Source organism: Diabrotica virgifera, chromosome 1 (genome assembly GCF_917563875.1).
Source record: "Diabrotica virgifera virgifera chromosome 1, PGI_DIABVI_V3a".
Taxonomy (NCBI): Eukaryota; Metazoa; Arthropoda; class Insecta; order Coleoptera; family Chrysomelidae; genus Diabrotica; species Diabrotica virgifera.
In genome coordinates, this window is record NC_065443.1 from 285,045,257 (window position 1) to 285,060,124 (window position 14,868).

A 14,868-nucleotide genomic window follows, 5' to 3' on the forward strand; every position below is an offset into this window, starting at 1 on the left:
AATTTAAACTACAAGTATTAAAAATTGATTAATAATAGCACAACAAAACTTGTTTTTATAATCTACATGATCAATTACATTCAACACCCATTCAAGTGATTTTTATGCGTAGATACCAAGAATAATGCAAAAAAAGATAAATTAATATTAATAATAATTTTTTATCTAGAATTACGAAGAATTATGAAAATGAGAATAAGTATCCGCTTTTTAATAATATTATGGAAATCAAACGACTTGCAGTAAAAAGGAAGCTCGTTACGAAACACAGTGTTATGGATTTAGATGGCCTCACTTACCACAGTATCACCTACGACAGCGTAATAAGTCCCGACCTAAAATAAGACATGAAATACCTAAATATCCCAAAAAGACTCATAAAGCTTGCGAAAATGACAATGGAAGGATCGACGGCGGCAATTATAACACATGACGGTATATACCAAAATACAGAAATAGCAACACTGGAGTTCAACAGAGCGACTCTCTTAAACGTCACTATTTTTTAATGTGGCTATATCAGGATCAATAAGATCTACCGAAATAAAAGGTAAAATAATTATAGCATCGACTTCGCAACTTGTGGCATACGCTGCTGACATAGCATAGATTAGCAGAAACCTAAATGATGAATTTGCGAAGTTGTGCAAGGACACATCCAACAGGTTTGGCAATAAATCAAAGTAAAACAAAATACCTAATATACTCAAGAAAAATACAGTTAATGTCTTCTTCTTCTTCTTCTTCTATATGTATAGACATGACTCTGTTTTTTCAATGTTTCTCTAGTAAGTTGTCGTTCCATTGTTTTCATGGTCGTCCCACTGATCGTCTTCCTATTGGGGAACCTTCTCTCGCTGTCCTGACTACTCTCTTTCTTGTCATTCGGCTTATGTGGTCATTCCATTCTATTCTGCTGTTTCTTACAAAATTATTAATGTTGTCCACCTTGCATCTCCGTCGTATATATGTACTTCTAGCTCTCTCCCATAGAGAATTTATATCTTAAATATTGGATTTGCTGTTATAACCATTTTGTCTTTTTTGGGGAAATTAACATGTTAAATTTTCTGGCGGTAATGTTAAATTGATGCAGCATACGTTGTAAATCCTCTTCACTTCGAGAGATTAGTATTGCATTTTCTGCATAGCAGAATATTTTAAGTTGTTTTTCTCCCGTTTGGTATCCTTTTTTAGTTCATACTTTTTTTATCATTTAATCCATGATTAGGTTGAACAATAAAGGACTCAAGGAATCCCCCTGTCTTATCCTATTGGTGGCTTCAATTGGGTCAGTTAGTTCATCTTCTACTTTTACTTTTATTGTGCTGTTCTGGTAGATGTTTTCGATCGTTTTAATTATTCCTAGAGGTACATAGAGTTGAGTCCCTGAATCTTTACCCGTGCGTCATCATTTCAAGCATACAAAATAAGTCGATGATAAGTCGGAAATTTAAATTTACTAAACGCAACAGCAAGTCACTTACTGTCACTTGCTGTTGCGTTTAGTAAATGTCAATTTCCGACTTATCATCGACTTATTTCGTATGCTTTAAATGATGACGCACGGGCAAAAATTCAGGGACTCAACTGTATCTTGAGTATAACAAATGGACAACGTCCTTTAATTTGACCTTATCAAATGCTTTCTTAAGGTCGTCGAAACATAAATATGCCGGTTTGTTGTATTCTAACGATTTCTCTTAAACTTGCCTCACTATAAATATAATGAGGCAACTTAATGTGGTAAGGTTAAATATTGGCGAATATAACTTTGAAAAGTTTAAATATTTTTGGGTGTCAGTTAATGGAACTAATGATAGACGCATAATAATCAATAGAAGAATCCTGACAGGAAACAGAACCTACTGGAAACACAACAACTTCCTCAAAGATTAAGAGCTTAGTCAGAACTGAAACTTTACATAGCAGAAATTAGACTGAAGATCCTAGAGAGAAAAAATCATTCGAAGAATAGGAGGCCCATGAAACTTGGTAATCATGAAATTAGAGAACTATTGAACTACAAAGTAAGAGAACTTTTGAAAGGAGAAAATATCATCAAATTTATTACGACACAGAGACTCAGATGGATAGGACGCATAGAAAGAAGAAATCCATATGTAGTTATCAAAAAATGACCAAATGGAGACCAGTATCAGACAGACCGAAAATGTAATGGAAGAACCAGATAATTGCGGACTTCAAGAAGATATGAGTTAGAGAATGGGTAACCATAAGAAAAAACAGGAACGACCGGATAAATATTCTAGAGGACGCCAAGTTACACAACCAGTTGTAAAACCAAAATGATAATGAAGACTGATTCTCCGCGACAAATGAATCGGTGGAGCCCGAAGAGGACGGCAATCACTCCGATAGGAGTGTAGATAATAAATATGACGATGAATGGCAAAATAAATCTTTTTTTTAATCTATAGGATCACATTCACATTGAATGCCCATTCAGGTCATTTTTATGCGTAGATACCAAGAATAATAAGAAGTATATAGATATGCAAGAATAATGCAAAAAACGATAAATAAATATTCAATCATTTTTTTATCTAGATTTACGAAGAATTATGAAAATGACAATAAATATCCGCTTTTTAATAATATTATGGAAATCAAACGACTTGCGGTAACAAAGGAAGCACGTTACGAAACACAGTGTTATGGATCTAGATGGCCTCACCTACTACGATATACTAGTCAGTGTGTCCGCATAGAAAGCTATTACAAATATTGTCGTAATTCTTCAAAGACAAGTGTATGGGTTTACGTAACTAACGGACTATAAGATCCTACTAAACTGAAGAACGCACGCTATTTTCTGTGGAATTATCGGCGCGTGTCTCAAAAAAAAATGGTAACACCTACCGAGGGCATCAAAATTATTCAACACGAGGGTATAATTAAAATATAGTTTTTGCTTATGGTAGGAGAATTTTAACGTTTTTTTAAAGCATTATTAAATATATTTAATCTATTTTGAGTTGTGTTCACAATTGAGGACAACCTATTCTATAATTTTTGTGTGTAGCTCCATTTGTTCTTACAACACATTGTCCCCGATTATGGATATTCTATTTCGTCCAATGAGTACTTGTTATGCCATCTAACAGCTTTAGAACAAAATATTTAGTTTGTTGAAATATAGGTTTCTATAATTACTTATGACTGGTTTATAGAGCGCCAATTCATTTGAGTTTCGTTCGTTTTAAATGTGAACGATAATTGGTATTGAATATGGTGTTGATAAATAGTGGACTTTGTTAAAAAATTATCGTTAATAGTGATTTTGCGTAAAATTAGCTGTCACGGATTTTCTGAAAAGCGTGTACTCGTTTGTGGACATTGTAAGTCAACGGAAAAATTAATTTTTAGGTGAATATAAAAACGCGACCTGTCCAAGAAGTATATTACTAGATTGATTTTATCGTTGGCCTATACACGATGATAAACCTAATGCATCCAGATATAAATTGCCTGGTTGTAATGGCAAATCACGAACAACATGCGACAAATGCAATGTTCATCACTGTATAAGTACAGAAAAAAATTGTTTTGTAAGATACCATCTATTACTTATTGAATAAAATACTTTAGATTTTTGTCAGTAGTATTTTAAAAAATATATCTAATATATTCACTCCATTGGCTCACGATGTCCTCAAATGAAGACATCTTGTAGTGACCTAACTGTGCATTTGGAAAATTTAAAACTAATATCAAATATTCTCAAAATAATCATTCTCGTTATGTTGCAAATTTAGCTTAAAGAAATTTAATTCGTGAACGAAAGAGTTAACTCGTCAAAAAAATACATTTTCTCGAGGTTTGCAAAGTAGGCCTCCGTGGTGACAATGATTTTCTCATTCTACTCAAATTTACAAATTACCATAAAATAACAAGACTATATTGTGTTTCATTTAATAGTTCAGAGAAATAAGGAAAAAAATATCCTGTTGGTGACACAACCCCCTCCAGGCCGAAACAAAATTTTTTGAGTAGTATGGATATTTATAATAATAACCTATGTGTTTGCTGCAGCTGATTTTGATGATATACATAGTTATAAACAAATGAATATCAAAAACGTTAAATTTTTGCCTTTTTCGTCTATTACCAAAAAGTTAAGCATTTTAAACAAATTTGAGAGTAAGAAACTTATAATTCGTATAAAAAACTTCAATATGGCGTTCGCTGAATATGTCTATCCTTATTGGTTGTTTAGAAAATTGCAAAATAAATCATAAATTTTGAGTTTTTATAAATATTCATAACTTATGTAAAAACTAACTTAGAACCTTCTTATTACACGGAATGCTGAGACTTCTGGTGCTTACATCATACCCTAAATTTAAAAAAAAAACTGGTCAAATAGTTTAAATCGGTTTATCCCAAGTTAATTTTTTTTATAATGATGAAGTTACAGTAATACTTTGGATAGTTTATGAAAGAAGATTTACACTATTAATTTAATTAAAAAAAAATGACAAAAAGTAATTCTAAATATTGCAAAATTATATATATGTATAAAAAATTCAGTCTTTCTAAATATGAAAAAAAATTCTATAATTCTATGGGTAACGGTAAAAAAGTTATTCTAATTGTTTATAAGTACGCGAAAAATCGACATTTTTTTGCAAAAAACAACACAAAAACAACACAAATCAACATGTTTTTACACTGTTTAAAATTACTTTTTGTCATTTTTTTTAATTAGCTTAATAGTGTAAGTATTCTTCTTTCATAAACTGTCCGAAGTGTTACTGTAACCTGATAATTTTCTGACTTATAGTGTTGCAAAAAAAATGAATTTGGGAAAAACAAATTAAAAAACTTTTAAACTATTTGACCAATTGCTTTGAAATTTAAAATATAATTTAAGCACAAGAAGTCTCAGCATTCCGTGTAATAAGAAGGTTCTAACTTAATTTTTAAATAAGTTATGAACATTTATAAAATCTCAAAATGTATGATTTATTTTGCAATTTTCTAAGCAACAAATAAGGATAGACATATTCAGCGAACGCCAAGTTGAAGCTTTTTATATGATTTATGAGTTTCTTATTCTCAAATTTGTTTAGAATGCTTTACTCTTTTATAATAGACAAAAAGCCAAAATTTAATGTTTTTTGTTCTTCATTTGTTGATAACTATGTATATCATCAAAATCGGCTGCAGGAAACATATAGGTTATTAATATAGATGCCCATACTACTCAAAAAATTTGGTTTCGGCCTGGAGGGGGATGTGTCACGAGAAAATCTTATTTCTCTGGACTATAAGAAAACTCAGAAAATACCCATTCCAAGTTAAGACCAATCCTGTATAATAGGTATACCAAAATTAAAGGATTCGCTATGTTCATCATTTTGGATATATTTATGGAATATATTTATGAACTATATTAAAAGTTTTTTGATATCTAATATCTACAATTCTAGAGGGTGTTATTGCCACGTGTGTAGATGGTGGATATTGCTACGACATTAATAAAAAAACGTAGGTAGTCTTTTAATCTACACCATATAATATTACAAAATCTTACTTTGCGAAAACGAGAACATTGAGAGGAGTTCAAAAATAGAAAAATATATATATGGTGTTCCATTAAAAAAAATTGTTTCGCCCAGTCAATATGAGTGGCCTTGCATATTTGAAAATATTTTCAATGTATAGTCTTATCCATGTTACAACTTTTAACTAAATCATTTATTTCGTACCGCTTAGGACAACTGAATAATTGAACTTTCTCGCACTAATACCACACCCTGTATACAAATTAATAAGTAATAGAAATATGGAAACAACGTGAACTACTAAATGAATCATCATCATCATCACGTAGCGCTACAACCCTGGGTGGGTCCTGGCTGACTGTACAACTTTCTTCCAATTTGTTTGGTCTTCCATCAACCTAGGGTCAAATGGGATGTTCATTTTTTTATAATGTTTAATAAAAATTTTGATAGTTCACTACAAGGAGAACTAATGGTACTACAAATGGGTCTAAGTGGTATGTTCGCTTTATGAATTTTCGGCAGTCCATAAAAATGTGGTGACTTACTGTAATGAGGTGTCATTAATTTTCTTTGATAGTATGTTAGATCATTTTTAAATTTGAATAAAGTTTTATAGACTTTGTTTTCCAGTGTTTTCGTTGGATCCTTCGTTAATTTGGTATAAGGTCCATTTGTAATTAGATCTGTAATTTTGTCCTCATATTGTATTTTTACTAAGCAACAACATTTTTGTTTATGTTAATAGTATTTTGTATTTTGACAACGGCACCCGATTTGGGCGTCGAAACGTTAATAAAAAATCATTTTTTAACAATATTGTGGCTTATTTCCCATTATAAATAGTTAAAATTGTAAAAATGCCACAAGAAAATAGCTTCAGAAGATATCCTCATATTTTGAAATAAAAAAATTCCCTATATTTTACGAATAAAAAATATATTCTAAAGTTGATGGCTAGTAAAATAGCGTCTATTATGTGGAATTCCAAGTAGTTTTACGGTGATGACGTCGACTTTGCAAAGAAACAAGACACTTACTCAACATACACACTACACATGACACTAATACTCATGTTGGGACTGGCTGAATGACATAAAGTCCATGCCATAAAAAAAACTTCATTTTTTTGTTAATTGTCATTTTTGACATTTTTGACCTGGGGTCATTTCCCCCCCCCCCCCCTTGGTCATCCGTGTAACAAAAAAAGGTTAGTCATCGGAAGGTTAAAAAAAGAAACGATTGATTTCGTTCAAGATTAGAAAACTCAAAACGATATTTTGAAATTGTTTTAACCTATTGGTCTGAAGTTCTTAACGTATTTATAGATATAAGTATAAGAAGAGATATTTGCATATCTCTTCTTTGTCTGTAAAACTATATTATCGTCATGTTACAGTATCCCATGTGTACACAAAATTTTTAAATGTATCTTTTTTTATATTTTTCTAGGCAAATTATGGAAAAAGGTTCTTCTCAATCCTGGAGAGACGTTTTGTTTCAGGCTACAGGAGAAAGCAGACTGGATGGAAGGGCATTGAGGGAATACTTCAGACCTTTGGAAGACTGGCTCAGAAATGAGAACTTAAGAACAGGTAAGATCTTCTTTTAGATTTTGTTTTAAGGCATAAGAACGATATTGTACCATTCTACAAGGTTTCGCATAATATCGATTAAACATCAAAAATAGTGATAGGAGTAGGACATGCCGGATGAGTTTGTGAATCTTACATTTCTAAAATTACGATCAGGCGCGGATACAGAGATGGGTCAACGCGGCCATGGACCCCCTAATATTGTCTTTAGTCTATAAGTATATTTTTTATTATTTATTATTTTTTTTTCTGTCAACTTTAAACTTCAAGCGATCAGTAGAACACTAAATATACACGACAACCACTTCCAGAGAATTGAAAGAAGCCATAAAATCCACGAAAATTCGACACCCCCATCGAACAAGTTTTTAGCTCATTTTTAGCGATTTTACAGGAGAGGCAAAAAACGAAAACTTAAATTTTTAAAAATTTGTACCGAAATGGTTAGATTCTTTGGACATCTTGGATTTTAAAGCACCCTATGTAACGCACAGCTGGCACAGCTGAATGTGGCTGCATTTTTATGTTTGTGCATCACAGTGTTGCCATGCTGTTTTCTATATATTTCTTTCATAATTTCAATGTTAAATATACCTACAAGAATAATAGAATAATAACATTTACTTCTCCGTCATTATACTAGGTAAATATAAATTATATTTATAAATAAATGAGGTGTCAAATTAAAGCTTATAATCCAAGAATAGTACTAAAGGTAAGAAATTAGACCTAGGTTGTCTGTCCGTCTGTCTGTCTGACCCCGAATATAACTCCTCCATTACTATACCAGGTAGAATGACAAATGAGGTGTCAAATGAAAGCTTATAATACAAGGATGGTACTAAAGGTGAGAAATTTGACATAGGCTGTCTGTCCGTCTGTCCGTCCGACCGCGAATATAACTCCTTCGTCACTATAGCAGGTAGAATGACAAATGAGGTGTCAAATGAAAGCTTATAATACAAGGATCGTACTAAAGGTGAGAAATTTGACATAGGCTGTCTGTCCGTCCATCCGCGAATATAAATCCTTCATCACTATACCAGGTAGAATGACAAATGAGGTGTCAAATGAAAGCTTATAATACAAGGATGGTACTAAAGGTGAGAAATTTGACATAGGCTGTCTGTCCGCCTGTCCGTCCAACCACAAATATAACTCATCCGTCACTATAGCAGGTAGAATGACAAATGAGGTGTCAAATGAAAGCTTATAATACAAGGATGGTACTAAAGGTGAGAAATTTGACATAGGCTGTCTGTCCGTCTGTCCGTCCGACCGCGAATATAACTCCTTCGTCACTATACCAGGTAGAATGACAAATGAGGTGTCAAATGAAAGCTTATAATACAAGGATGGTACTAAAAATGAGACGTTTGACATAGGCTGTCTGTCCGTCCGACCGCGAGTATAACTCATCCGTCACTATACCAGGTATAATGACAAATGAGGAGTCAACTGAAAGTTTATAATCCAAGGATAGTAGTAAAGGTGAGAAATTAGACCTAGGTTGTCTGTCCGTCTGTCTGTCTGTCCGCGAATATAACTCCTCCATCACTATATCAGGTCGTACGGACAGGCGGATAGACAGCCTATGTCAAACTTCTCATCTTTAGTACCATCCTTGGATTATAGGCTTTCATTTGACACCTCATTTGTCATTCTACCTGGTACAGTGACGAAGGAATCATATACGCGGTCGGACAGACAGACGGACAGACAGCCTAGGTTAAATTTCTCACCTTTAGTACCATCCTTGGATAAGCTTTCATTTGACACCTCATTTGTCATTCTACCTGGTATAATGACGAAGGAGTTGAGTTTGCAAACAGACAGACAAGACGGACGGACAGACGGACGTGGGCAATTCAATGTTTTCACATTTTTTCAAAATTGGTGAAAACAACAACATAATAAACTTTACTTAATTGGTGTTTCAAAACTACTTACTTTTAACACATTAGGTACACAATATTACAAGGTTTCTAGCAAGTTAAACGTCACAATGATTTAAAATAATCAAGTAAAAACCTATATATACATAACATATTAGAACATACCTAAAATACACAAAAATGATACATTTCACACACAAATATAATATCACAAAAAATTGTAACGTGATAGTATGAAAAAATAGAGGATACGGCAACGGTGTTACATGTGACGGTCGGCCCGGGTCGGATTCAATGCCAATATCTACACAGACATATAGGGTGCTTTAAAATCCAAGATGTCCGATTCTTTTATAATAATGCGATATGATATTTGTAACATAATAAGGGATTACTGTGAGATGTATGTTTTCTAATTTTATTAACTATTGAAAATTTTGAGTTTGATTGAGATACAACCTTAAGAGTAAACATGATTATTCGTAGAAAAAGGTTGGAACTTGCCTAACAACCATTCTACAATCTCCGTGTTAATTATCTTTCCAGTTTTACTACTAAAAGGTTGTATGTTTTGAGTCTTCGGCAATATAGATAGGAAAAAATTAGTTTTATGGTATATTAAAACAAAATATCAACTCATAGTTTTCACAACTTTAATTGGAAATTATAAATTTTACAATAACAATAATATTCTATCATTATGAAAAAAACATGTTATAAAATATCTCAAATTTTTGGCATTTCTATTGCGTATCTGTAAATATTTAATTTTAGACCATTTTGTTTTATTATTTTACTCTTTTACTATTAACATCTACTTCAAAATTAGCATGTGTGTCCTTAAATAGGTTAAAATTTAGAATTTGCTTCTGATTTATTTCAGTTACGGATTAAGGCTTGCTTGATGCTTTGACACATCGTATCATGGTTATCCATTGGTCTGGAGCATATACGACTTGTTTTTTCCGTTTTTCTATAAGGGCATGCATTGAATCACCCTCGTTTTGAAATGTGCTATTCCAAAAAATACATGTGTAATATTAATTTTAAACTTATTTACTACGTACAGGTACGTAGTAAAAACTATTCTACATTATTTATTTCGTCCACCGCAATTATCAAAAAGGAAAAAAAGTCCGTAAATCCTTTTTTATTTATATTTCGATAAATTGACTTATCAGATATACCATATGTATGTTTGATTACTTTATAAATTAAACATACGTGCAACAAAGTTGTAACTCTAAAAACCTTGTTAATCGTCAAGTATAAAGAAAATAGATATTTAACATAGGAAGTATCCAGTTTTATTGCCTTCTTCACGCTAAAATGGAGTAAAATGGCATACGTAACTTAAAATACAACTTCTTGTTATCGAAACTATTGAGAATTAAACTATGTCGTTTATATTGACGTGTGCGCAATTTTTTGCTGAATTCGCCTATGTCGAAATCTGAAAATAGATGTAACTTGAGTTACAACCTCGATGGGGGTGTCGAATTGTGCTATTTTTGGTAAAACAGTAAAAATTGGCGAGAGGGAGGGCGGTAAATTTTAGATAGCCCAGGGGCGGCAAATCTTCAAATCCGCCTCTGTTTGGAGTAAGTGTGAGCCATATGGCCAAATCTGGACAATAAAATATTTGTGGTAAGTCTGCCCCCCCCCCCCCTATTAAGAATTTCTAGATCCGCGCCTGATTCCGATTATAATGTAATTCTTCTTCTCGGTGTACCTATCCCTGACAAATGTTGGCAATCATCATGGCAATCGTTATCTTATCTGTAGCAGCGCGGAAAAGCTGCACAGATGTGTTGAACCAGGTTCTTCAACCAGGATGGTTTTCTTCTTCCTGTGCCTCGTTATCCAAATACTTTCCCTGTAGGATAGCTTGTATCAGGGCATATCTGGACTCACTTCGCATAATGTGTCCAAAGTATTGCAACTTTCGAGATTTGCTGATGGTCAGTATCTCTCAGTTCTTATTTATTCTTCTGAGGACTTCCTCATTTGTGACTTGGTCAGTCCACGGAATTTTGAGTATTCTCCGATATAGCTACATCTCAAATGCTTCCAATTTTCGGTACATATCTTCTTTCAAGGTCCACGATTTAACACGATAAAAAAGGACAGAGGCGTACCATCGTAGAATTCTTACTTTTAAGTAGCGTCTAGACGCCGCGATAAATGTTGTGACCATAAATTGCTACGATTTATTGATTTTTTTTAAGCTGTGCTGCGATATATTTTCTCGATTGATTATAAACTAAATTTCGCAGGGACTAAAGCAGGGAGATGGGCTGGCCCCAACATTTTTTAACCTGGCACTGGAGTATGCGGTTAGGCAAATGCAAACTGGACGAGGAAACCTACTGACCTACCGAACGGTTCAACTGGGCGCTTATGCCGATGATATTAATATTATGAGTAGAACATCAACAGGGACACAGGAAACACACGCAGAGTTCAAAACACAAACAAAATTGCTAGGTCTGGAAATTAACAAAGAAAGAACAAAAATATAGACTCAGACGAGAAGAAATATAGTCCCACAAAACATTATACATGAAGATGACATTGAAATGGTTGGAAAGTTTACATACCTGAGAGTAGAAATATATGCCGACGGATCAGAAGATGGAGAAATATGGAAGAGAATAACTCAGGCAAACAGAGCTTATTTTACCCTCTCCCATATATTTCGGTCTAAAAGTGTCCACCAAAATACAAAGATGAAAATCTATAAAACTTTAATTCGACCAATAACATGTGAAGCAGTGAAGCCTGGGTCCTGAAAGAAACATCCAAAAACAAACTCAACACATTCGAAAAGAAAGTACTGAGGAGAATAATAGGACCTGTGAGGGAAAACGGAATCTTTAGAAGTCGATACAATAACGAACTTTATCAACTTTATAAGGAAGCACCCCTGTCAAACTTCATTAGAATACAAAGATTGCAATGGGCCGGACATGTGATAAGAATGGGAAGGGATAGGCCACCAAAAAGAGCACTGAATGCTAGAATGCAGGGAAAGAGACCGGTTGGAAAGCCAAGAAAGCGCTGGGAAGACACAGTAAACAGCGACACACAAGCCCTTTTAGGAGTCCGTGTATGGAGAAGAACCGCCACAGACAATCAAGGGTGGAGGCAAAAAATAAAGTAGGCCAAGGCTCAATTTGGGCTGTAGTGCCGTAGAAGAAGATGATTGATTATAAACTGAAACAACTCGATCGTTACAATAAATTGATGCAATCCGATACCAACTCCAATTCCGATATATGGCTGCGATGTACCATTTGCACACAACGATAAATTTAAGCAACTCGATTGAAATCGATAAATTGCTCGGATTTAACGCGGTGTCTAAACGCTGCCTTTTACAAATAGAGAGGTTGTGTCTCAACCATCCGGTTGAAGGTGGATCTAGCTTTTCCGATGGGCGCTCTTATCTCTTTGAGGCGCCGAGGTACTTGTAGTGCGTGACTCTTTTTACAGGGGTTTACTTGTCTTAAAGTTGACCTTCTGTTATCTTTTTTTTGCGAATGATCATAAGCTTTGTTTTCTTTACGTGTATATTGAGTCCATATTGTTGGCTGTAATACGTGATTTTGTTCATAATGTTATTCTTCTTCTTCTTCTTCTTCTTCTTCTTCTTCTTCTTCTTCCTTCTTGTATGTAGGCTTTAAAGCCTGTTTTTTCTTCAATATTAACCTCCTAAATTGTTTAAGTTATCGCACCATCTTTTTCTTGGTCTGCCAATACCTCTTCGTCCATTTGGTGACTTATCTCGTGCTATTCGTACTATCCTATCCTCTGCCATTCTACTAATGTGTTAGTTCCACTCATGTTTCCGTCTTGTCACCCATCCATTTATGTCTTCTACATTGCATGATCTTATGTTTTCGTTTCTCTTCCAATCCAACAGACTTTTCCCTGATATTCGTCGGAGTATTTTCATCTCTGTTGTTTCTAGTAGTCATCTCGTTTTAGATGTGTCAGGTCTTCTCTCCGCCATGTATGTCAATATAGGTCTAATTGCTGCTTTATAGATTCTTGCTTTTGTGTCTTGTCTTAAGTGTTTCTTCTTCCAGATTGTGTCATTAAGAGATCCCGCCGCTTTATTTGCTTTTAAGCTTTGTTGTCGTACTTGCTCTTCAACATCTCCGTAATTGGTTATATCCATTCCCAGATATCTAAACCTTGCTTCCTGCTTTATTATTTTCTCATAAATTTCGATTTTACATCGTAGTGGGTATTTAGATGTTGTCATACATTTGGTTTTTTCTGCTGATATTATCATATTGTATTTCTTGGCTGTTGTATTGAAGATGTGTGTTAAACTTTGGAGATCGTCTTCTGTTTCGGCGATTATTGCGGCGTCGTCTGCATAACATAATATTTGGATTTCTTTGTTCCCCATTCTGTAACCATGACCTTTACGTACTGCTTCTATTATTTCGTCCATTATTGTATTAAAGAGCAGTGGCCTTAATGAGTCACCTTGTCTGACTCCGCTTTGTACTGGTATAAACTGCGTTAGTTTTCCATTTCATAATGTAATAAAACTAACTTTTCGTTACTACAATATAATTTATTTACTTCCGAAGACTAACTCAATAACTTGAAAGAATCGGAATATTTCTACTCCTAATCTTACAGATGAAGTAGGTGCCTCAATCAAATCCCAAAAACATGCACATGCATTTTGGTACATCCTGTATCTGGATAGTAAATTTAATATGTACCCACTGATATTAATATCATCACGATGAAATTGTAAACCTTTAGATAGTAGTCATGTAATGACACCGTTTTCCAACATAAACATTTCTATTATATAATACTGTCAATATAACACTGCAGTCTGCAGTCCCCGTTTTCGAAAAATTCCCGTACTCAGTGAAGCAAAAACGAGAGATATCATTGTTTAACACATGCTCGTTTAAATCACAGTCTTATGTTTTAACAAATCTCTTTTGGAAACTCATGCAGCTGTGAAACACATTGGTTACGCTCTAGTTGATTGACGAAACAGGTATGGATATGATCATATGGTATTATGTAGAATGGAAGGGTTTTCGTCGCTCCCAACGCTGTGACACGGTGGTTTTTGCGTTAATGCGGAAGTTAATTACTTTATTTGATTACATGTTTCGTGGTTGAAGGTGGGATAGTAATTGTCGGTGACGAAATAATTAATAAATTGTTCTATAAATATAATATAATATAATGAGAAACCCCCCAAATATTTGTGTACGTTCCAATTAAACTATTTTTATGGTACCGTTAGTTGAACACAGTGTTTTTAAAACTTTTTTGCCTCTTAGTCTTTTTTTGACAAGTCACCTTTTATCGAGATATGGCTTCTTTGTCAAAATATACCTAAAAATGTAAATTATAAATAAACTTTCAGATAGTCTCTATAAATATAATCGTACTTAAGAGAATGGGTACGTATTTTCGGCTGCAATGCTATTTAAATTGGGATTCATTTTTTTCGAATCCTGAGAAAACTAATAAGTATTTTTGAAAAATTTAAACGCAGAATGAAAGATTACGATATTGGCGAGGGCCGAAAGTCCCTGAGAACTTCTATAATGTTTATTTTAATAAGTTACAGGGGTGAAAAACTAAGAGAAAATTTAGTGTGATATTTAATTTAAAATATCTCATTCAAAATAAACTTTTTATTTATTCTAAGGGGCTTTCGGCCCTCGGTAATAATATAGTCTTTCATTCTGCCTTTAAATTTTTCAAAAATATTTATTGGTTTTTTCAGGATTCGAAAAAAATGAACACAATGTCCGTGGTAATATTTCCAAATCTACCTTTGTCATACAACGCACT

At 33.7% G+C, this 14,868-nt stretch overlaps 1 protein-coding gene across 1 annotated transcript in view; it reads left to right on the forward strand.

The window, feature by feature from the left end:
- Positions 1-14,868, forward strand: part of LOC114330466 (angiotensin-converting enzyme-like) — a 537,413-nt gene that overhangs the window by 513,041 nt on the left and 9,504 nt on the right. The window contains exon 35 of the mRNA XM_050663676.1: positions 6,984-7,126. Coding sequence (XP_050519633.1) covers positions 6,984-7,126 — 143 coding nt within the window. The remainder of the gene's footprint in view (positions 1-6,983; positions 7,127-14,868) is intronic.